Below are 24,080 nucleotides of genomic sequence, written 5' to 3' on the forward strand. Positions count from 1 at the left end.
TGGTCAGCCCCTAGTCATTGAAATGGGTACTGAGGGTATGAGAGCATGGCATTCAAGTGTTTTGGTGCCTAAGTGACCTGGGCTGTGGTCATTGCAATGGAAATCTAAAATGAGCTATTCTTATTGGACACATTCAGGTAGTCCCTCCCTGTTTCAGTCCATTTTATTCTGTTTGGTGCTTAATAAACACGACCCAAGCAGCTAGCTAACCCTTATCCCTGTTGTGTTATATTGCAGAGCCGCAGCTGAAGGGCATTGTGACTCGACTGTTCAGCGAGCAGGGCTTCTACCTGCAGATGAAGCCGGATGGCACTATAAATGGGACCAAGGACGAGAACAGCGACTACAGTGAGTTTATATGACACACATTACAGTTCCCAACATGCACAACTCCTATCATACAATCTGAAAGTACAATACACTTTGTCCTGGTGAGGTCACGTGGGTCTGAAAAAATGCCTAGCCCTTATGATGACAAATGCCATTTCATCATGACAGTGTACATGGATGTTGACACACCACAATCTAGAATTCCACAGATTTCACCTGTGCAAGCCTCAACACTCAACACACACCCACTCAACGGTCAGGCCAGGAGCATTCCCGTCCATCTGTCTGGTGGGAAGGGGATCTGTCCCCTCCTTGACTTATACATGCAGTACCAGCCTAGAGGTGCACAAGTTACGTGCATGCGTGCGTGCACACCATGGCTTGTGTTCCTTGTGCGTGCACACACACACACTAAAGTGATAGTTTAATAGATGCAGGAGTCAAATCAAAATCAAATCAAATTGATTTATATATCTCAAAGTGATGTACAGAAACCCAGCCTAAAACCCCAAACAGCAAGCAATGCAGGTGTAGAAGCACGGTGGCTAGGAAAAACTCCCTAGAAAGGCCTAAACCTAGGAAGAAACCTAGAGAGGAACCAGGCTATGTGGGGTGGCCAGTCCTCTTCTGGCTGTGCCGGGTGGAGATTATAACAGAACATGGCCAAGATGTTCAAATGTTCATAAATGACCAGCATGGTCGAATAATAATAAGGCAGAACAGTTGAAACTGGAGCAGCAGCATGGCCAGGTGGACTGGGGACAGCAAGGAGTCATCATGTCAGGTAGTCCTGGGGCATGGTCCTAGGGCTCAGGTCCTCCGAGAGAGAGAAAGAAAGAGAGAAGGAGAGAATTAGAGAACGCACACTTAAATTCACACAGGACACCGAATAGGACATGAGAAGTACTCCAGATATAACAAACTGACCCTAGCCCCCCGAGACATAAACTACTGCAGCATAAATACTGGAGGCTGAGACAGGAGGGGTCAGGAGACACTGTGGCCCCATCCGAGGACACCCCCGGACAGGGCCAAACAGGAAGGATATAACCCCACCCACTTTGCCAAAGCACAGCCCCCACACCACTAGAGGGATATCTTCAACCACCAACTTACCATCCTGAGACAAGGCTGAGTATAGCCCACAAAGATCTCCGCCACGGGGCACAACCCAAGGGGGTTGCGCCAACCCAGACAGGATGACCACAACAGTGAATCAACCCACTCAGGTGACGCACCCCTTCCAGGGACGGCATGAGAGAGCCCCAGTAAGCCAGTGACTCAGCCCCTGTAATAGGGTTAGAGGCAGAGAATCCCAGTGGAAAGAGGGGAACCGGCCAGGCAGAGACAGCAAGGGCGGTTCGTTGCTCCAGAGCCTTTCCGTTCACCTTCCCACTCCTGGGCCAGACTACACTCAATCATATGACCCACTGAAGAGATGAGTCACTTGATAGAGTTGAAGTCCATAGCAAAGTGTTGGCCCTATAAGTCACTTTTATCCAAAATGACTTACAGTGCTTGCATACATTTTTGTATGGCGGGTGGTCCCACCTATCGAACCCACTATCCTGGCATTGCAAGTGCCGGGCTCTACCAACTGAGCCACAGGGGGCCACTCATCCAACCTGTGTGCTCTTGGAGTGAGGCACAACATGTTGCCAAGGACAGAATGAAGTGGAGGGAGCTCTTTGTTTCTCAATAGAGATGAAGAGTATTAAGTAAGTAGTTAACCTGTGCTTGGTCAATTCACACTACGACTATTTCCCTATTTCCCTATCCTGTCATAGCAGAGTGTGTGTGTTAGCGCTGCAGCACACACTGTATTGCAGGGGCGAGATGACCTACTCTACCTGGCAGTTGTGAAATGACACAGTAACTCAATTCGCAACTCTGCTGAACAAGAAAATGAAACTTCCTCTTCCCTTCTCCACTGCTGTATCCAGCTGGAGAGAAGAAGAAGAAGAAGGCCTCTTATTGTATCAGAACAAAAATATCATAGCATATGAGTCTCCAGAGCTTCAGGGGAAGGAGAATAGAAGAATCAACAGCTGGCAAGATGTTAAACTTATTTCGTTCACATCTCCTACTCATATTAAAGAGATAGATAGAGTAGAGAAGCCAGAAGTAAACCCAATGAGCTCTATCAGAAGAGAGGAGAGGAGAGAAGAAGAGAGGAGAGGAGAGAGGAAAGCTGAGAAAGACGAGGATGGGAGAGGAGGGGAAAAGAGGAAAAGATGGGTGAAATAGAAGAGAGGAGGAAAACAGGGCTGAGGAGTAGAGAGGCAAGGAAAGAAAAGGAGAGGTTGGAGACGGACCCAAAAACGATCTTGTTTCCAGGCCCAAAACGAGTCGCCTGCCCAGTTGTGCTCTTTCAGGGTGGATGGATGGTGGGTACAGTACAGTATGTGTTTTTGTGGATTGAGAGAAGATTAATGCCTGGTGAGCTGTGTAGCCGGAGGGCTCCTTCTTCATACAGGAGCTCAGTTGCACCCACTCATGATGCTGGAGTATTTTTGCATCCCCTCCTTATCCCTTTTGTATTTGTGTCCTTGCGGATTATTTCACCTATCCCTCTCTGTTAAAAAAGTCTAACCTTTTTCTTCCTAGCCCATATCAAAGCATCCCGAAAGGCTTAGTGTTGTTATGTGATCCTTGAATGATCGCCGAAGCTCTTATTTGTGAGTTTTGGCATTATGGAGCTCCAAGGCTGGCGTTAATATGAGGTTTATCGGCTGCCCGAATTACCGTACAGTGTTTCTTTTTCTGGGCTTTAGCTCAGAATCCAGGAAGCAGTGGTGAGAAATGCTGCCAGGTCTTAGGATGGTTTTAAGGATATGATATGAAAATCTGGGATTGGTAAATCCTTTTTTGAACCTTTAATAAATTATTTGATACATAGCCATTAATTCTTTAAAAAATATAATTGATAAATGCCTCATGAGCTTAGTTCAACTGTCAACTTAAATATAAGCTTTCTTAACTCCATTGTTTGTAAACAATGTAATTGTAAACAAACACTGTATAACTTAAAAACATGATTATGGCCTGGACTCTATCCATAGCACAGCACTTTGGACAGCTGACAATTCCGTTTTCAATGGAGCCACATATCATGGGATCATAACTAATACACAAATATCATGATATTATCTTAAGGTGCAAGATTACATTTAAAACATTTAAAATTTGTGTAAAACATTTAAAGGATTGTGAGTCTAGTAATTGTTTATTTTCTAAAATCTAGCAACCCAGTTGCCAGCAGGCATGCCAGCTACAGGTAATTACCAAAATAGGGGAAACACTTGAGTAAATGATGGATACAAAGTACACTGAGTGTACAAAACATGAGGAACACCTTCCTAATACTGAGTTGCACTCCTTTTTGCCCTCAGAACAGCCTCAATTTTGTCAGACATGGACTCTACAAGCTGTCTTCCACAGGGATGCTGGCCCATGTTGGCTCCAGTGCTTCCAGCAGTTGTCGAGTTGGCTGGATGTCCTTTGCGAGGTGGACCATTCTTGATACACAGTGTTGCAGCTCTTGACACACTCAAATCGGCGCGCCTGGCATCTACTACCATACCCTGTTCAAAGGCATTTAAATATTTTGTCTTGCCCATTCACCCACTGAATGGCACCCATACACAATCCACATCTCAATTGTCTCAAGGCTTAAAAGTTCTTCTTTAACATGTCTCCTCCCTTCATCTACACTGAATGAAGTGGATTTAACAAGTGACATCAATAAGAGATCCCAGCTTTCAACTATATTCACCTGGTCAGTCTATGTCATGGAACAAGCAGGTGTTCCTAATGTTTTGTATACTCAGTGTATATTGAAAGCATGTGCTTCCACACAGGTGTGGTTCCTGAGTTAATTAAGCAATTAACCTCCCATCATGCTTAGGCTCATGTATAAAAATGTTGGGCAGGCCATTATTTTGGCTACAATGGCTATATCCCCATAGGATGACTATTTCCCCATCCAGAGGGCATGATTGGTCATTGAATGATTTGATGAGCTTGAAAACGATGTAAACCTTATGCCACGGCCCTCTCAGTCACCAGATCTCAACCCAATTGAACACTTGTGGGAGATTCTGGAGCGGCACCTGAGACAGTGTTATCCATCAACAAAATACCAAATGATGGAATTTCTCGTGGAAGAATGGTGTCACATCCCTACAGACACTTGTAGAATCTATGCCAAGGTGCATTGAAGCTGTTCTGGCTCGCTCTACTAAGACACTTTATGTTGGTGGCTCCTTTTTGGCAGTTACCTGTAGTTAGACAAACTACTATAACTTGATTGATAGCATGACATGACATGGTAGCTAGTTATGAGGTTGGGAGATTGGGAACCTATCTAGCTGGCTAGCTAAAGCCAACTTCATAAAATGGTAGGGGCTAGTATTATCACCGGCAGCTAAAATCAAATCAAACGCTGTGTGTGTGACTCTATACTCTCTCTCCTCCTCCACTGGCCTATGGGCATGACGCCCCTGCACAGAGTACACACACACACACACACATGTACACATTTGTTCAGTCTCTTTATCCCACACATATACACTCACACTGACTCCACTTCACTCTCCCTCATGCATTTCTTTTGATCCACCCCCATCATGCTTAAACATCCACACGCATGCACAGTCACACGCACACACACATCATTTCTGGGCTCTTGCTTCGCTGCTCCCTGGCCTCTTGGTATGCGTTACTCTTTTCTGCCTACAAAGGTAATTTGTTGGCCAACCAAAGAGCCTGTCGATTTTCACTGAGTGAAATTGAATCAGTGCATCTGACAAGGGAGTGGGGGCACATTCTCCCATACCCCTGAGGTTCTATTTGATTCGCTTATTACCTTTTCCCTTATTCCCTCAAAGATCCACCATAGACCACTTTCCTTCCACAGCCTACCTTATTCAATACATTGACTGGTTTTCTAAACAGTCAACACTCTTCCCAAATGTGAAAGTCACAGTGCTGTGATGTTGCTCTACTGCTGTACTGTATTTAAATAGTAAGGTGGGTAGGAATAAACTGTGACCTTTATTATACCTGTGTTCGTTCTCCCTTATCCCTTCCTGTCTTTCTGTCTCTCTTTCTCTGTCTCTTTCTCCATGTATCTCTTCATGTATCTCTCTTTTTTCCTCCCCCTGTCTCTCTCTTCCTCCTCTCTCTCCTCAGCTCTGTTTAACCTCATCCCAGTGGGGCTGAGGGTGGTAGCCATCCAGGGGGTGAAGGCCGGCCTCTACGCAGCCATGAATGGAGAGGGCTTCCTCTACACCTCAGTAAGTCCTGCCTCTGCTACTCTAAAACTTGACTGACTCTGAGTGTGTTTTTTTGTGTGTGTGATTATATTCTAGATATATTAAAACTTGTTCTAGAAAAACTCTTTAGTAACTGGTACTTTTGTTGTACTGGATAATACGGACTTAGTACTGTGGACCAAGTCAGTGTAGATTCCCTGTAGGTCTGCATTTGAACATGTCTGCATTTGTTTGTCTCAAATGGCACCCTATTCCCTACATACACTCTAAGAAAAAAGGGTTCCAAAAGCGTTTTGAGGCTGTCCCCATAGGATAACCCTTTTTGGTTCCAGGTAGAACCCTCTCCAAAAGGGGTTCTTCAAACGGTTCTCCTATGGGGACAGCCAAATAACCCTTTTTGGTTCTAGATAGCACCCATAGGGCTCTGGTCGAAAGTAGTGCACTGTATAGGGATGCAACCTTTGTCTCTTCGGTTATTTATGGATAATAGCTATTTAGTGTCTGCCTCAGTGAAGTCCTATTATCTTTCCATCCCTCATTTCTATCTGTTCCCTCCTCTTCTTCCTCTTCTTCTTCCTTCCTTTCCATCCCTCCTCTTCTCATGTTCCCTATTTCTCCACCTCCGTTACCTTTTCTACCTCCCGTCCGGTGATATATAATCCTCTCTTCAGGTCCCACATTCATCAAGTGTCCCAGAGTAGGAATGCCGATCTATGATCAGTTTTGCTTTTAGATCATAAGGAGTCAGATTATTATGGACAGGGAGAACCTGATCCTAGATCAGCACTCCTACTCTGAGATGCTTGATAAATACTGGCCCATATTTTCCCAGTTTGTTTTTGGGTCATCCTCTGGGGACCATGAGAAATAGTACAGTACACACACATAACAACCACTCTCCAAATGCAGATTTTATGAATGCTCTCTGACCATAATACACTCACTGCGTAATACACTCACTAAACAGATGTTTCCTACATGTTTGGAAAATACCATTACCCCCCTTATTTTGGAGCACTATATTGTATCTTGGGACCATGCTTATAGAGAGGGGAGGGGGGTACTTTATTTCTTGGGTATTCTTCTGGCCAAGATCAACAGCAGATTTCAAAGGGGAAGGACAAATCCTTAAATAATGGAATTGCAGAGGTTGGAGCCATTCGTTTGTTTGACATCCCAACATAAAGCACAGTCTCGCTACACTCTTAGAAAAATGGGTTCCAAAAGGGTTCTTAGGCTGTCCCCATAAGATAACCCTTTTTGGTTCCATGTAGAACCCTCTGTGTAAAGGGTTCAACATGGAACCATAAGGGTTCTGCCTGGAACCAAAAAGTGTTATTCAATGGTGCTATGGGGACAGCCGAAGAACCCTTTTAGGTTCTAGATAGCACCTTCTAAGAGTGTACAACAGGCCTCTTAGCAGTTATATCTCTGTGAGGCTCTTAGAGAAGGGAAGAGTGGGGCCACTGACTTTGTATGTCGCTGTGCTGTGGGTCCATCCCTAATAAGTTGTTGATGCCTCCATCTATGAAAGTTTAAAATGCAATTCTTGATTTTCTATATGCAGAGAAGGGGGGTGGGGGGTTCTTTCATTGTCAACAAGTAACCATTATTTTATGATCAAACCACTGTCATTGGTTTACTCCACCGTCAGTGTTTTCTCAGATCAAGGTCAAACATGTTTTTTTGAGTTGCCCACGATGGGAATTTTATAAATACCCGACACATCTTAGTCAAATCTTCAAATTAATCAATGTTAAAACTTACTTGACTGTCTTGCATAACTTTTGGGAGCAGTACTATCACTATCAAAACTTTCCACAGCCCCCATCATCTCCCCACCTCACCAATATGCCTACACCCATTAATGCACTACGCCAGGGATTATCAACTACGCCAGGGATCATCAACTAGATTCAGCCGCAGGACGATTTTTTCTTGAGCGGATGGTCAGGGGGCCGGAACATAAATACAATGATGATCTGTGCCTTGACTTGTTAAATTTCATCACTGAAAATGTATGTTCACATAAACTCAGCAAAAAAAGAAATGCCCCTTTTTCAGGATCCTGTCTTTCAAAGATAAATCATAAAAATCCAAATAACTTCACAGATCTTCATTGTAAAGGGTTTAAACACGGTTTCCTATGCTTGTTCAATGAACCTTAAACAATTAATGAACATGCACCTGTGGAACGGTCATTAAGACACTAACAGCTGACAGACGGTAGGCAATTAAGGTCACAGTTATGAAAACTTAGGACACTAAAGAGGCCTTTCTACGGACTCTGAAAAACACCAAATTAAATATGCCCAGGTCCCTGCTCATCTGTGTGAACGTGCCTTAGGCATGCTGCAAGGAGGCATGAGGACTGCAGATGTGGCCAGTGCAATACCTTTCAATGTCCGTACTGTGAGACTCCTAAGACAGCGCTACAGGAAGACAGGATGGACAGCTGATCGTCCTCGCAGTGGCAGACCACATGTAACAACATCTGCACATGATCGGTACATCTGAACATCACACCTGTGGGACAGGTACAGGATGGCAACAACAACTGCCCGAGTTACACCAGGAACGCACAATCCCTTCATCAGTGTCAGACTGTCCGCAATAGGCTGAGAGAGGCTGGACTGAGGGCTTGCATACCTGTTGTTAGGCAGGTCCTCACCAGACATCACCGGCAGCAACGTCGCCTATGGGCACAAACCCACCATCCCTGGACCAGACAGGTCAGGCAAAAAGTGCTCTTCACTGACGGGTTGCGATTTTGTCTCACCAGGGGTGATGGTCGGATTCGCGTTTATCGTCGAAGGAAGAGAGCGTTACACCGAGGCCTGTACTCTGGAGCGGGATCAATTTGGAGGTGGAGGCTCCGTCATGGTCTGGGGCGGTGTGTCACAGCATCATCGGACTGAGCTTGTTGTCAATGCAGGCAATCTCAACGCTGTGTGTTACAGGGAAGACATCCTCCTTCCTCACGTGGTACCCTTCCTGCAGGCTCATGCTGACATGACCCTCCAGCATAACAATACCACCATCCATACTGCTCGTTCTGTGCGTGATTTCCTGCAAGACAGGAATGTCAGTGTTCTGTCATGGCCAGCGAAGAGCCCGGATCTAAATCCCATTGAGCACGTCTGGGACCTGTTGGATCGGAGGGTGAGGGCTAGGGGCATTCCCCAGAAATGTCTGTGAACTTGCAGATGCCTTGGTGAAAGACAACATTTCATAGCAATAACTGGCAAATCTGGTGCAGTCCATGAGGAGGAGATGCACTGCAGTACTTAATGCTTCTGGTGGCCACACCAGACTGTTACTTTTGATTTTGACCCCCCCTTTGTTCAGGGACACATTTTTCAATTTCTGTTAGTCACATGTCTGTGGATCTTGTTCAGTTTATGTCTGTTGTTGAATCTTATGTTCATACAAATATTTACACATGTTAAGTTTGCTGAAAATAAACGCAGTTGACAGTGAGAGGACGTTTCTTTTTTTGCTGAGTTTACATTGACCAAAACAGTACAAACATTGGTTGACCAAAACAGTACAAACATCTTCTGAGCATGACTCCTAATCTTTGGAAAGATTTGTTCATCAAGAGATGTATAGTACCTCGTCAGTGAAATGGTTTTGAATAGTTCTCCAATCACTGCATCAGACTGAAGATCGATAAGCTCAAGTTGCAGGTCAGTGGGAGCATTATCCACATTGACGGTGAAGGAGAGGAAACCAACAGCATGTCAATTCCAACACTTTGAAAATCCTCAAAACGATGAGAAAAATCACAGTTCAAAGCACGCAGCAGCGAAGTATACTTCTCCTGCTGGTCATCTGATAGGGATCAGACTAGTAGTGTCAGAAGGTAAGTGAGATTGTTGGCTTCTACTTGGCAGGTCAAAGGAGTAGTAAGTTTCCCTTAAAGGCTTTGACAAGGATGTACATCTGATGTGCAAAAAGGCCCTTCCCTTGTAGTTTGGAATTCAGTTCATTCATGAGGGCTATCATGTCCATGGTGAAGGCAAAATCAGCCAACCATTCTTTATCTTGCAGGTGAGGGAAATCCACATATTTTCCTTTAATTTGCAAAAACTCAACAATCTCCAACTTCAGATCCCACACCCTTCTAAGCACTTTCCCCAAACTCAGCCATCTCATGTTTGTGTGGTAGGGGAGATCTGTAAGACCCGACTCTGTCTCTTCCAACAGTGAGACAAACTGCCTGTGGTTTAAAGATTTTGCTCTTATGAAGTTTACTACTTTAGTGGCTGTATCCACAGCATGGCTCATTTTCAGAACACAGTTACAGAGCATCTCCTGAAGAATAATGCAATGCAGGAAAATCATTTTCTGATCTGGATTCAGCTCAGCTACTTGATCTTGTATCCTTTTCAAAAGGCCTATGTTTTTTCCTGTCAAGTTTGGGCACCCATCAGTGGTCACACTGAATAACTTTTCAACACTCAGTCCCAGCTTTGTCACACACTTATTGACCTCTGTAGTTTCAAAGTCTGGGGTTATGCCTTGTAAGAATATCAACACCTGCGCCGTGTCACGTGCATCACTGCTCTCATCCAGGGCCAAGGACAAATAGATTAAATCCTTTACCTTGTCTTTCAATTATTCTCTGCAATATTCTCAACACGCCGTGTACCTGTTCATCTTGACAGGGAAACATTTTGAAACAGCTCTTTCTTGTCAGGGCAAAGTATTGCTGCAGGGTCAATTAAACGTTCTTTAATGAATTCGCCCTCAGCGAATAGCTTGCTATGTTTAGCAATTTTGTGGGACAGTACATAGCTAGCTCTCGCAATTCCATCGTTTGCTGAATGCAGTTTTGTGAAAAGTCCTTATTGCTTTTGCAACTGAGAAAGCAACTCTTTCGATGCACTTGCCCTCTGCTCAGAAGACATATTCCTATATTTCTCTGCATGCTTCATCTGGAAGTGTCGGGACAAGTTGTAGTCTTTCAAGACAGCGATGCTCTCTTTGCACACTAAGCACACAGCTTTCCCTGATACCTCAATAAAGAAATATTTCGATGTCCATTCTTGCTGGAACACCCTACATTCATTGTCTACTTTCCTTTTCTTTGAATATGTGGAAAACTAATTTTTGAGCAATTTCTAGCTAGCTACTATTTGTAAATGTGACATGTGTGTCAGACTGTCAGTCACTGTCTGTCCTCGTGCAGTTGTTATTATACGTGCCTTCAAAATAAATGTCCCACAAGTGGTGGGAGTTAAATCATTACCCAAAGGTGAGTATTCATTGGGCCTTTAAAACTTTACTATTTCAAATTCTTTGTGATATGAGCATGATTCCGTGGGCCGTATTGAATCAGGTCGCGGGCCGCATACGGCCCCCGGGCCGGCCTTTGCCCAGGCCTGGTCTAGCAGGTTGACGTTTGTCATGAATCTTGCCCTGGAAGCATAACTGACTGATTTTCGCTAGATGGGCCAGCTGCAATTCATGATTCTTATTTTTGCTATTTGGTCTTAATTTAAGGTTAGGGTTACGCATTAAGGTTAAGGTTAGGGTTAGGTTTAGATTTTATGACTTTATGGCTGTGCCAGCTAGTGACCACTCTGCAGAACCTCTAGGTCAAGATTCATGACAATAAATGTTTATTGCATTTATCTATGGGGAACAGGGTTCATGTGTTATGCTCGACCTGCTCAGTTTTCCACCACAAAACACCAGAAAATGGCCAAAAAGAGTAGAACCAGCTCACCTGCTTTTACTCTGTGATTTTAATATTAGATGTTCCATGTTTCTTTTGTAAAAAACTATTTTAAAGGAATATTTAAACCAAATTGAAATAAGAGTTCAGTTCACACTTTTGTCAAATAATTCTCTATGTGGACTATATGAAAGTGCACTAATATACCAGGATTTTAAAATGGAGTGTTGGTGCACAATTTCTACTTAAAATATCAAACGGTTGCAAAAGACACTCTTTTAGTGGAATGACCCAGGAACCAAAAGAAAAAAGTGTGATCGTGTGTACCGATCCTGTTGATTGCTGTCTAGCTTGTTATACTGAGGTGTTGTTTGTCGGGGTGTTCGTTTTTTTGTCGTTTTACTTCATCAAGATCTGTGTCTGATGAAAATAACCTTTGTAGCTACAGTTTCCTACCGCTACGTTTGCATTATATAAGGTCATAAGTGTGACAGTGTTATCAGGAGGATGAGACATTTGTTGCTGTAGTTGATGATGATGGTTGGTGATGAGAGTGTAATAAGGAGGCTCTGGCTGCGATTCCCTCCTCCATTTTAGAAATCGATCAATGGCAACCATGACGGGTAAACAGTGGAAGATTGATGTCCTCTAATCTTGATAGTACGGGTATCACAGCACAATAAAGTGAGTGACCTCCAGTTTTGAGGTGTACTGGGTAATTTATCTTCCTGCTTCAATAATAATGTTTAATGTTATCAACCATTTATTTTGCATCGTTCTTTAATTTCTGTAAAATAAAAACATATATAGTATTTGGAGCTAGCACAGAATATTTGATTCTGTCTTCCGAGATGAATTCCATTGTATTCTATTTTTTCCAGAACAGGGACTGAGATATTATGACATAAAATACTCCCTCTTATTGGAGAGACTCGTGACCAATGACTCCAGCCAACTGATCTGATTCTATAGCCTGCATTGTATCTCTCATCTGACCTTCTCCTGGCTCAGCCTTGGCTCCCATATTAGCCTAGCTGTCTATATAGAGTGGTCTCCCTGTTGATTTACTAAGCCTTAATCTGCTAACGTGGCTGTGGAGCGGGATGGGAGAAGGGGGAGCATCTCCCCGTCCCCCAAATCCAGTGAGATGTGTTGGGTGGAGAGCTGTCTTCAGCTTGCCCTGCGCTGCTTGGAACTGAGCCTTATTACTTGGTCAGTGTTCTTCTTTGGTATAAAGTGAGCTTGGTAACACAACTCAAAATAACTGGTATTTACTCAGGAATTATAAGGGGGAGCCATACATGATTAGCAGAAGTGAATGTTAACATTGGAAGCAGCCTAAGGCGGGCAATCTGGGTTATTAAACCTTAGAGGAAGAACTGCTTTCATTGTAGGAGATAGAGATATAAAGAAGTAAAATGTTTGGATTGAATATAATAAGTTCATTAGAAATAGACAATCAGTGTAGCCTCCTCAGAGGAGGAAGGTGAATTTCAGATTTTTTTTTTATTATAGTGAAACAGTCAAAAAAAAGTTATCCTTTTTAGATAAAATTATACTAAATATATTCACGTCACCAAATAATTGATTAAAACATACTGTTTTGCAATGAAGGTCTACAGTAGCCTCAACAGCACTCTCTGGGGTAGCACCATGGTGTAGCCGGAGAACAGCTAGTTTATGTCCTCCTCTGGGTACATTGACTTCAATACAAAACATAGGAGGCTCATTGTGCTAGGTTTATTAATGCGTCAGTTCTAGTAGCTAGCTATGTTGACCAGGGGCGCAACTTTGGTTTTAGAAGTGGGGGGACATAACCTGGCGGTGGGTCTGGGGGTCCTCCCTAAGAATTTTTGGGGTTCTGAAGCTCATTTTCTGCATTTCTACTAGGGCTGTCCATGACAAAAAAATAAACCAATCGATTGGTGAAAGTTTTCAAACGTTTATTTTTCCATGTATAGACATGTGTTTTAATAAAATCAACTAGGCTATATCTACTGCACTGGTCTGATGCTTTAAGCATGCTGTTTGATTAAATAATTAAGACACACAAATGACTCAAGAAGGAGCCAGAGATCAAGATAGCCTAACTAGAAGAAAAAAACCTGTTCCTGACCATCCTCCCTCTGCTGCTGGCCTTCGCAGATTCTGCTGTTAAGCTCCTGAAGTTGCCGGTAATAGGCTACACCAGCGGTCGGCAACCTTTTCCATTTAGAGTGCCAATTTATCTTACCATTTCTACCAATCTATGTGGTAGTTATGATTTTGATTTGTACATTTTTGTGGAACAGTTTAATGTAATTTATAATAGTCTTTGTCTGGGGTTAATCTACATTCTATCTAAATCTAAATGAAAATTATACAAATATAAAATGAACTTTTATTGCCATTGCCAACTTTTAAAAATAGACTACAACATTGCAGCCTGCAAATTAATAGCCTTTAAATCACATTGGCTACTCATGGCCTGTCTGCAACGAACTTGAAACATTGTATTAACTGGGTCGCCGAAACTCACACTAGCAAACTTGAAACATTGTATAAAATATTCTGGGCCCTCAGAGTTTCCCGAGCCAGTGAGCTTGGGACAGAGAGCTGTAGGCTATTTGCGCAAGGGATAAGAAGTAATCAGGTATGAATATTCCACTGGATCAGAGCATTACATTTATCCCTTTAAGGCCAAGTGGTTATCGAAAGGGAGAGAGCTGGAAATATTGTTAAAACACTGAGGAACTATTGTCATTCTCAATTGATTCTAAAAACAAACTTTGTTTACTTGCTGTTCAGAATTATGTTGCGAAGCTCCACAGTGAGTTAAGACAATCAGAAATACTATCAGACATCCCTAACTGGGCACATTTATAGGCCTACATTTGCACGCAGGCCAGGTAAACTAGTCCTACTTCTATATCCATATTCAGGTGCAGGTCCTTACTCAACATTGACAGGAGCATTTCAAACGAAAGACGATCAATATATTGACAAAATTCATAAATTGAATGTAATGAACAAAAACGTGTTTCTCACAAGTGTAGCATAGGTTGGGATTGCTGCAAAACACATGTCCAATACGACAATGAGAATGGTCAATTTAAATAAAATAAAAAAATAATTAAAAATTTAAAATTGTACCTTTATTTTACTAGGCAAGTCAGTTAAGAACAAATTCTTATTTTCAATGACGGCCTAGGAACAGTGGGTTAACTGCCTGTTCAGGGGCAGAACGACAGATTTGTACCTTGTCAGCTCAGGGATTCGAAGGTACAAATCTGTCGTTCTGCCCCTGAACAGGCAGTTAACCCACTGTTCCTAGTCCAACACTCTAACCACTAGGCTACCCCGCCCCAATAACTGTAATAATAATATATTGAAGGCATTAACAGAAATTACCGTAAGTTAACGGTAAATGTGGGCTACTACTGGTGATATATGTAATTGGGAATTGATAGTCACAGCAAACAATGCACACAATGAAGTTATGAAACAATGAATACCTACGAAATGGCTGGAGAGAAGGCATTCTGGAGAGAGACTTACGTGCCTTGTGCATCTGAGCCACAATCCCCATATTCTTGGACCGTGTCCCTGTGACCTCAATGGATTAGTCCTCTGAGGCAGATGCAAATCAGACGGGTGTCTAGTGTGCCATGAAAAAAATATATCTATTTGCAACTGCTGCACTAAAAAATGTTTTCAATACAGAACTTTTTTTTTTTCATACAGTATTTCATATAAGGCACCCAGACCTTGTGAAAGTTGCACAGTATACACTTAATCTTGTAATAAATCAAATCAAACATAACTTGACATTTCTGCCAACAATTGTGACATTGTGGGAGAATAACCAACCTTCCAATTAATGGCAATGCATTTCTTAGCTGCTATAGATGCCAGGTTACAGTTTCTTCTGATAACATTCTCCAGTATTAACTTTTCCAAGCAAACAAAAACAGGGAGAAGGGAGGATCTGTATACATGCTAAGATAAAATAACATACGGTTTGAAAGAATTCAGCCAGCCTTCAAAAGATCATAACATGCAAATGTGTCCCCTTTTGTGTCTCCCGGCTTCTTCACCTGCGGGATCGTCTTAGACCAGCCACCCAGACAGCTGATGAAATTGAGGAGTATTTCTGTGTGTAATAAATCCCTTTTGTGGGGAAAAACCAATTCTGATTGGCTGGGCCTGGCTCCCAAATGGGTAGGCCCACCCATGGCTGCGCCCCTGCCCAGTCATGTGAAATCCATAGATTAGGGCCTAATGAATTTATTTCAATTGACTGATTTCCTTATATGAACAGTAACTCAGTGAAATTGTTGCATGTTGCATTTATATTTTTGGTCAGTATAGTATGCTCTATGGATGGTCTTAAACTGCAGTATGTCTGAGATTACATGAACATGACTGGGCATTCAAACGTATCTGTGTCCATTCATCATCATCATCATCAATTGTGTGTCTCAGGTCTTCCTCACAGTTTTGTTTGACATTTTTTGTGTCATCAGGAAAAGCCTCTATCAACCTTGGATACAGTTTGGAAATCAACTTGAGGTTTGTCAGACTGCCTTTAAATAGTTTACATTTTTTAAGCTTCTTGCTTGTCCAATGTTTGCTGCACAGAGAGAATAAAGTGTTGTATCTGCAAAAGTTAACCTCAGCGCCGTCACAGACTGGACTTCCCTGGCTGCCTTGACCCTGCCGAGACCCCTGTCACCATCGGATCCTGTTCAGATGAGGCATGATAAAGAATTACCTTGGTGTACATTTATACATTATATTATTCAAGAATAGAATCAATGGTTCAATAATTGAAATTACCATTATTTCAGATCTCAGACTGTAGCTTTAATCTGCTGTCCTGTAGCTACTGTAGGACTACCCATGAATTCAAGATGGAACTTTGTATCCATTCACAGATTGTTATAGCTAATATCCTGTATAATTCACCTGAGCTCCGTAGACTGGTCTTCCTTTGCTGTCTGACCCTGCTGGGACACCTGTCACCACCTGATCCTGCTAAGACATGATGAGCATAGTATTGTGTACTAACTGTGCACCATGACAGTGTAGCCTGTAGAACTGTTTATACCATGTAAATGTGAAAAGTAGGGAATTTGCTAGGGAAACTGACAGATCAATAACGTTACATTGCTATACTGACTCTAATAAAAACTCACATTGTGCTGTTAAAAAAACATCTGAATATTGGTCTTCAATCATTTGGCCTCTGGTTTCATTTCTTTAATTCAGGTCTAGTGTGATTGAGGCAAAGATAATAGCTAAGGTTAATGAGCTAGCTAGCTAACGTTAGCCAGCTTTTGGCTAGCTCTAATGGTACATTAACGGATGAAAACTATCCAAGTTAATTTACCTCTGTTGAAACGGGACAAAAAGGCTAGAAAACTTTTCCATACACATAACAGCTGTTAGATACAGCTACATGACAGATAGCTAGAGACTAGAGCTGAACTGGCTGTGGTAGCTACTAGCTAGCTAGTTCATTCTCTTCAGTCGAGAGGGGATGTTACTGTAGCTAACATTACATGTCAGTTACACTACTAGTCCAACAGAAGTTACCTTGCCAGCTACATCAGTCAATTAAAGTATAGACAGTTTTATCTCTGCTTGCTTTTACACCTCAGAGACAAAGCACAACACACAAAGAGACAGCAGCTGCAGACAGCAGCACCATGCCTTCCAGAAGCTGCCTTCACACAGCCTGTCCGCACGCTCTGTGGTGTCCGTGCGGTCCTAAATCCAGCCGGCTGAAACTTCCAAACAGCCTACCAGACCGCTCTGAGGCGTCCGCATGGTCCGATGCCGCTTTTGGTATTACAGTGCAAAATGATAAAACTGGGGGGACAAAAATGCTATTTTAGAATGTGAGGGGGGGTCATGCCCCCCCAGTCCCAATTGAAAGTTGCGCCCTTGATGTTTTCTATAATATTAGCTAATATGGTGACAACGATGTAGGCCGTATGTAGAGATTAGCGGTTATGGTATGGCATGGAAAGTTTTTTTTTGCATGGTCACAGACAGCTGTTTTATTGTGTACTGAAAAGGTGAGAGGAGGAGAGTGCGTAGATGCGAGGACAAATTATACAATGAACAAATGATCCTGCTGTTTGTATGTGGCTGCTATGAAAGTGAACTGTGTTTGCGGTGATCAGGGATGTATTCATTCCGCCAATTCTTTTGAAAAACGTTTCTTAAACGGAAGCAAACGTAACGAAACAGGGATTAACATACCTGAATTTGTCCAATAGAAACTCTTGTTTACAACTGTTGGACTAATGATTACACCATAGATCAGCTTGATGCAGGCAAGAGTGTGTCAAGTGGTATTGAATGTGTCACTGTCTGTCACCTTGATTACTCAATATTTTCTCTCGCCCTTTGCACCGAGGTTGTACATTTGAATTCGTAGGGTAAATTGTAGCAACCTCCAATATGCTGTAATAGAAATAAGGCCATGCTCCTCCCTCATCTTAAACGTCACCGACCGCCACTGTAGACAATGTACGTTTTTATTCATTAATGTGATCTTATATCTGAATAGATTGATCTGGGTTGGGTGGTCAGATGGTTATATAAAAAGACATGACTGTCTATTTCATTGCATGTAGCCTTCTACTATATTCTCTACGTTTTCTTTTCCATCCCTCAATTTCCCACTGCTCTCCCTCCCTCTCTTCCCCCACTGTCCTACATGCTGTCTTCCTCACAAAACATCCCTTGGAGCTCAAGGAAACATTACCATCTGCTGAAATAATGGAGGGGTGATGTTAGAGATAATGTTGTCAGGTTGAATTTCAGGAAACATTAAACAGGGCGATCTCTGTCTTTTCGTCCATGTCTACAGCATGTGTCAGGTGTGTGTGTACACAGTACTTGAGGTGTTTTGTGCTCTGATTAATCACATTCTCCACCCTGTCCACCTGTGCACAGCTCGAGGGTACTATGACACAATGGCACAGTCATCCAATTCCAAGGCCTGGAAAAAAGGAGAAATCTAGATCAAATGTTACTCTCTGTAGTAAGACGTACTCTTAGAATAAAATAGTTCCAAAAGGGTTCTTTGGCTGTCCCAATAGGATAACCCTTTTTGGGTCCAGGTTGAACTATTTTGGGTTCCATGTTGAATCTTTTCTGAAAAGGGTCCTACATGGAACCCAAAAGGGTTCTACCTGGAACCACAGAGGGTTTCTTCAAATGGGGACAGCCAAAGTGCCCTTTTATAGGTTCCAGATAGAAAAAAGGTGCTAAGAGTGTAGGATCTTCTAGAGGTCGACTTGGATTATTCTGCTAAAATTCCACCATTGTATTGGATTTTATACCTGTAATACCCAGTGGATGGGAATGTGGGGAGGATGTGCTCATTGTGATGTCTGAATGTAATGTAATCATAGCAAACACCCATAGCCCATGCTCCTAATTTCTTACATCAACAGCCTCCACTGGTGACACCCCTTCAGGCAAAAACCTAACATACAGTGGATTAGGAAAGTATTCAGACCCCTTTTTCTTATTTTAAAATTAATCAAAACATTTTTTCCCTCAATCTACACACAATATCCCATAATGAGAATGCAAAAACAGTTTTTTAAAAAACATTTTGCAAGTGTATTACAAATAAAAACGGAAATATCACATTTACATAAGTATTCAGACCCTTTACTCAGTACTTTGTTGAAGCACCTTTGGGAGCGATTACAGCCTCGAGTTTCTCCCATTCTTCTCTGCAGATCCTCTCAAAATTGGATGGGGAGCCTCGCTGCACAGCTATTTTCAGGTCTCCAGAAATGTTCAATCGGGGTTCTAGTCCGGGCTCTGGCTGGGCCACTCAAGGACATTCAGAGACTTGTCCCCGAAACCACTCCTGCGTTGTCTTGACTGTGTGCTTAGTGTTGTTGTCCTGTTGGAAGGTGGACCTTCGCCCCAGTCTGAAGTCCTGAGCGCTCTGGAGCAGGTTTTCATCAGCGATCTCTCTGTATTTTGCTCCGTTCATCTTTCCCTCGATCCTGACTAGTATCCCGCTGAAAAACATCCCCACAGCATAATGCTGCCACCACCATGCTTCACCGTAGGGATGGTACCAGGTTTCCTCCATACGTGACGCTTGGCATTCAGGCCAAATAGTTCAATGTTGATTACATTAGACCCGAGAATCTTGTATCGCATAGTCTGAGAGTCCTTTAGGTGCCTTTTTGCAAACACCAAGCGGGCTGTCATGTGCCTTTTTACTGAGGAGTGGCATCCGTCTGGCTACTCCACCATAAAGGCCTGATTGGTGGAATGCTACAGCGATGGTTGTCATTCTGGAAGGTTCTCGCATCTGTCAGAGTGACCATCAAGTTCTTAGTCACCTCCCTGACCAAGGCCCTTCTCCCTCGATTGCTCAGTTTGGCAGGGCGGTCAGCTCTAGGAAGAGTCTTGGTGGTACCAAACTTCTTCCATTTAAGATTGACGGAGGCCACTGTGTTCTTGGGGACCTTCAATGCTGCAGACATTTTTTGGTACCCTTCCCCAGATCTCTGCCTCAACACAATCCTGTCTCAGAGCTCTACGGACAATTCCTTCGACCTCATCTCATGGTTTTTGATCTGACATGCACCGTCAACTGTGGGACCTTATATAGACAGGTGTGTGCCTTTCCAAATCATGTCCAATCAATTGAATTTAACACAGGTGGACTCCAATGAAGTTGCAGAAACATCTCAAGGATGATCAATGGAAACAGGATGTACCTGAGCTCAATTTCAAGTCTCATAGCAAAGGGTCTGAATACTTATGTAAATAAGGTATTTTTGTTTTCATTTTTAATACATTTGCTAAAATTTCTAAAAACCTGTTTTCACTTTGCCATTATGGGGTACTGTGTGTAGCTTGATGAGGAAACATGTTTATTTTAGAATAAGGGTATAACGAGACAAAATGTGGAAAAGAACAAGGGGTCTGAATACTTTCCAAATGCACTGCAACATAAAATCAATGTCCATTTTAGGTTAATATTTATTTTAGTTGTCAACAAACGTGAATTCTACTTGAAATAAACAAAACCTGTGTTCGTTGACAACTTTTTGCCTTTTCAACTAAGAATTCCATTGATGTTCGATGTATTTTAAACTGGTGGGCTAGATCTTTGAACACTGTACTATCTGATCTCAAGCGTTGTCTTCCTCTCTTTGTTCCTCAGGACTTGTTCACAGTAGAGGCAAAATTCAAGGAGTCTGTTTTTGAGAACTACTATGTCATCTACTCATCGACGCTGTTCCGGCAGCACGAGTCTGGCAGGGCCTGGTACCTGGGCCTCAACAAGGACGGCGTTGTCATGAAGGGCAACCGGGTGAAGAAGACCAAGCCCTCCTCACACTTTGTGCCCAGACCCATCGAAGGTGAGGCCGAAACACCGTCTGGCTGCCAGCCAGCCACACTCAGGGCTGGATTCAAATGCAACACCTGCCATAATCAAAGTCAAGGTTTATTTAAAGTGTATTTAATAGGAGTCATAACACACTTTTACAAGCCATAGCTATGTTAATGAAGCATCTTTGTATCTGTTTATAAATGACCCAGCAGGTCAAAATTGTCATGGGACATTATAACGACATTCTGTTTGGTGTAATGTCAGATTGCCAGATTACAAGAATTCTGTTTGTTTGAGAAGACCTCAATGTGCCTTTGATAGATTTGAGTCCTCAGATACAGGTACCCAGATAATCCATTCAAGTTTGAGAAGCTAAATTACTTCCTCGATACTGGGAAGCAGGGTTAGTGTCAATTTTATTTGAAGTCATGCAATTCAGGAAGTGATCTGAATTTTAAATGGTTTAAATAAATAGGTTATTATTTTCAGTTTATTGAGAAAACATTGAAAATTGATTTTTTAAATTCAATTATCTAATTGGAATTTCAGTTTATTTTTTGAGTTGACTGACGCAATTCAAATTGACCCCAACCCTGCTGGAGGTTCAAATGTTGTGTGTGTTTGAACTAAACTAACTCTAAACTAATGCTGAATCTGTCAATTCATCTCCTCTGTTTTTTGTCTCTCTTACCTCCTTTATCTCCCCTACTCTCTCTCTCTCTCATTGTCGTCTCTCTCCCCTCCCTTCTTCCCCTCCTGCTTCTAACTTTCCCCCCTCCCCCGCCCTTTCTTCAGTTTGCATGTACAAAGAGCCATCGCTGCATGACATCGAGGAGAAGGGACGCTCACGAAAAAACTCAGGGACTGAGGCTCCCACTCTCCTGAACGGAGGAGAAAAAGGGGTGGGGCAGAACTCCACAGAGCAGGATGGTGGCTCATAGCCTGCACATCGCCCCACGTATTTCTTACACCTTGTTCAACGACAACAACAACGACCATAAACAACAACAACAAACAACAACAACAACAAAAATAGAAGAAAAAAACATACAATTACGAAATTCTTGCCTGTGAAATATTTTAGAAAAAAGGGAGAAAATATTTTTAAATCAGGACATTGAATTGACATTTTATGCAAAAGCCTGATATGAGTGTGTGGCACCAGGGAGTTCGTCCTCCTCATCATGACAATGTCAATGTTTCAAAGCTTTAAACCATGGTAGTTCACACACGTTGATTTTATGAATGCAACAGCACTTTCACGTACTACTTGTGTTGTTAGAATCATGAATTAGCATGGTATTGTAATTGATTTAGGGCTTTATTCAAACAGATCAGCTTTAGTCGACATCCGCATAGCAGTTGTTTCGGCGGTGTCGGAGGTGGAACTGCGTTAGAGCTGTCAAATCGACAAGAGGCTCCTGGCATTATACCTAAAACAGACATTGCCGTTTAAGAGAAATGTTCGAACACTGGAATGTGAGATGTCATTTACACCTCGATTAGGCTGATCCTCATAATTTTGTTTTAAATTTGAGCGTCATTATTTCTGTATAGCCTACACTTTCTCATTCTGAACTTGGGTGTGGCTTCGTGACAATGATCAAGAACAGCTGCTCACCGATTTGACAGCTCCAACCCAGTTACACCTTCGACACGGCCAAAACATCAGCTGTGCGGTTGTCGGCTATAGCCAGTTAACGCTTGATCTGATTGAATCTAGGCCTAAGGCTCTTTCCCCTCTTCCTCCTATCATTACTATAATTTTCCTTTTGGGTTGGGGATGGGGTAAAGGCAGGGGTTTGGCATGGGGAGGTTCTTCTGCAGACACTGCCGTCAGAGGGGAATAGGCGTGTATCACGAATCCTGCTCTCTGATTTGCTATGATGCCCTCATGGGGAAGGGGGCGGGCAAGGGGTATCACTGGGGTGGGGTGGGGTCACGGTACTCCACACTGTTGGGCTTGATGGAGTTAGCTACCTTTCCAACATTAGGTTGGTCACATGGTACACTTTAGTATTATTGTTAGCCACTAGAGCTGATAGTGCAGCCACTCACAGAGCAGTCACATGCCATGGTCAAGATGTCTGGGGTGCGGTCATGCTGGTCCAGAATTGTCTGTGAGAGTTCTGATACTGCACATAGTACAGTAGTGAAGGGGTACACAGATGTTTTTAAGCCAAGAAACATTATGTACAGTTTGAAATTCTGAAAAGGAAGTATTGTTATTGGTGTGCTGCTTTTTAAAAATAGTTTGCTACACTAAAAAGCATTTGATCGAAAGACCCAGACAATGATTTGAATGTGAGAGATGTGATGGACACACTTGAAGGATCCTGAATGAGGGGACAGCTAGGGCTAACGAGAGCAGTCAAAGGTCAAACCCTGATGTCATATGTCATGATACTTACTGCTGTCATCAAAACCTGAGTTCCACACCCAGGTATACCTTCAGACATCATCCAGGAAGTCCTTCATATTTCAGTGGGACCTCCACTTTTAATAGCAATCTAGATTTTTGTGAGTTGTGCTAAAAGCACATACTGCTTTATCAACCATCCAAATCATACAATGTGTCATTGTATAAACCTCAGCATTCCTGTGTGATAAGTTGCACTACTGGGAATCTGTTATACACTGCCCTGATTCATTGTAGACTCTGGATCCACTGCTGGGAATATCTATACGCACTGCCCTATATCCTATTGTCTTATTATCTCTTTACTTATCACAGTTAAACTCATCATGACTCGGTCAACCAACACTGGAGGAGTTTTTAGATATGTTTAAATTAGCCTATCAAGGAGTCATGAGGTCTATGAGGTCGTCTCTGATTGGCTGCTGTGCTGAAGGAGACCTGGCCTGAAAACGGGTTCCCCCCTGAATTTTCTTTGTGTAAATTGGTGATTTTGCATTTAATTGGTGTACTACTACTCCACTAAGGAGAGAAATTATCCAATCACTCCTCTGAGAAGTCTTCCATTGGGGAAAATGACACCAGCACTAGGACTAGTTGTGTTGGAGAGTTGGGTCATTGATATGAGGTCAGGTCCATGGCATACAGGCAATGAATGGTATGGGGGCAAAAAGAGCCCTGCCTAAATGTGTACCGGTGTGTTTGGATATCTCATCAAGGAGGTAGGCCCTTTGTCGATCTCAACCTGATCATGAAGGGTATAACGGAAGGGTGCGATTAATGCCATATTTACGGTAAATGGTCTTTCTATGTGTTTGCTAATGTTTGCACCTTTATTGAAACACCTTCATATGCATAATATAATAGAAAAACATTGCAAATAAACAGCAGGATGAAAAATATAACTGAACAATAAAAAATAATGATACCAAACCTCAGTCTCTTTGGCAATTTATTGTTCCTGTAGTTTAAACAGGAGTCTTTGACTATTGAATGCCTTTGATCTGA

General features: G+C 42.5%; 1 protein-coding gene across 2 annotated transcripts in view; it reads left to right on the forward strand.

The window, feature by feature from the left end:
• Positions 1 to 22,561, forward strand: part of LOC115137186 (fibroblast growth factor 12) — a 115,300-nt gene extending 92,739 nt beyond the window's left edge. For both annotated transcript variants that reach the window (XM_029673330.2, XM_029673327.2), the window contains exons 2-5: positions 238 to 348; positions 5,524 to 5,627; positions 20,486 to 20,684; positions 21,452 to 22,561. In XM_029673330.2, coding sequence (XP_029529190.1) covers positions 238 to 348; positions 5,524 to 5,627; positions 20,486 to 20,684; positions 21,452 to 21,597 — 560 coding nt within the window. In that variant the 3' untranslated portion in view covers positions 21,598 to 22,561. The remainder of the gene's footprint in view (positions 1 to 237; positions 349 to 5,523; positions 5,628 to 20,485; positions 20,685 to 21,451) is intronic.
• The last annotated feature ends 1,519 nt before the right edge of the window (positions 22,562 to 24,080 follow it).

The sequence above is a fragment of the Oncorhynchus nerka genome, linkage group LG11, assembly GCF_034236695.1.
Source record: "Oncorhynchus nerka isolate Pitt River linkage group LG11, Oner_Uvic_2.0, whole genome shotgun sequence".
NCBI lineage: Eukaryota > Metazoa > Chordata > Actinopteri > Salmoniformes > Salmonidae > Oncorhynchus > Oncorhynchus nerka.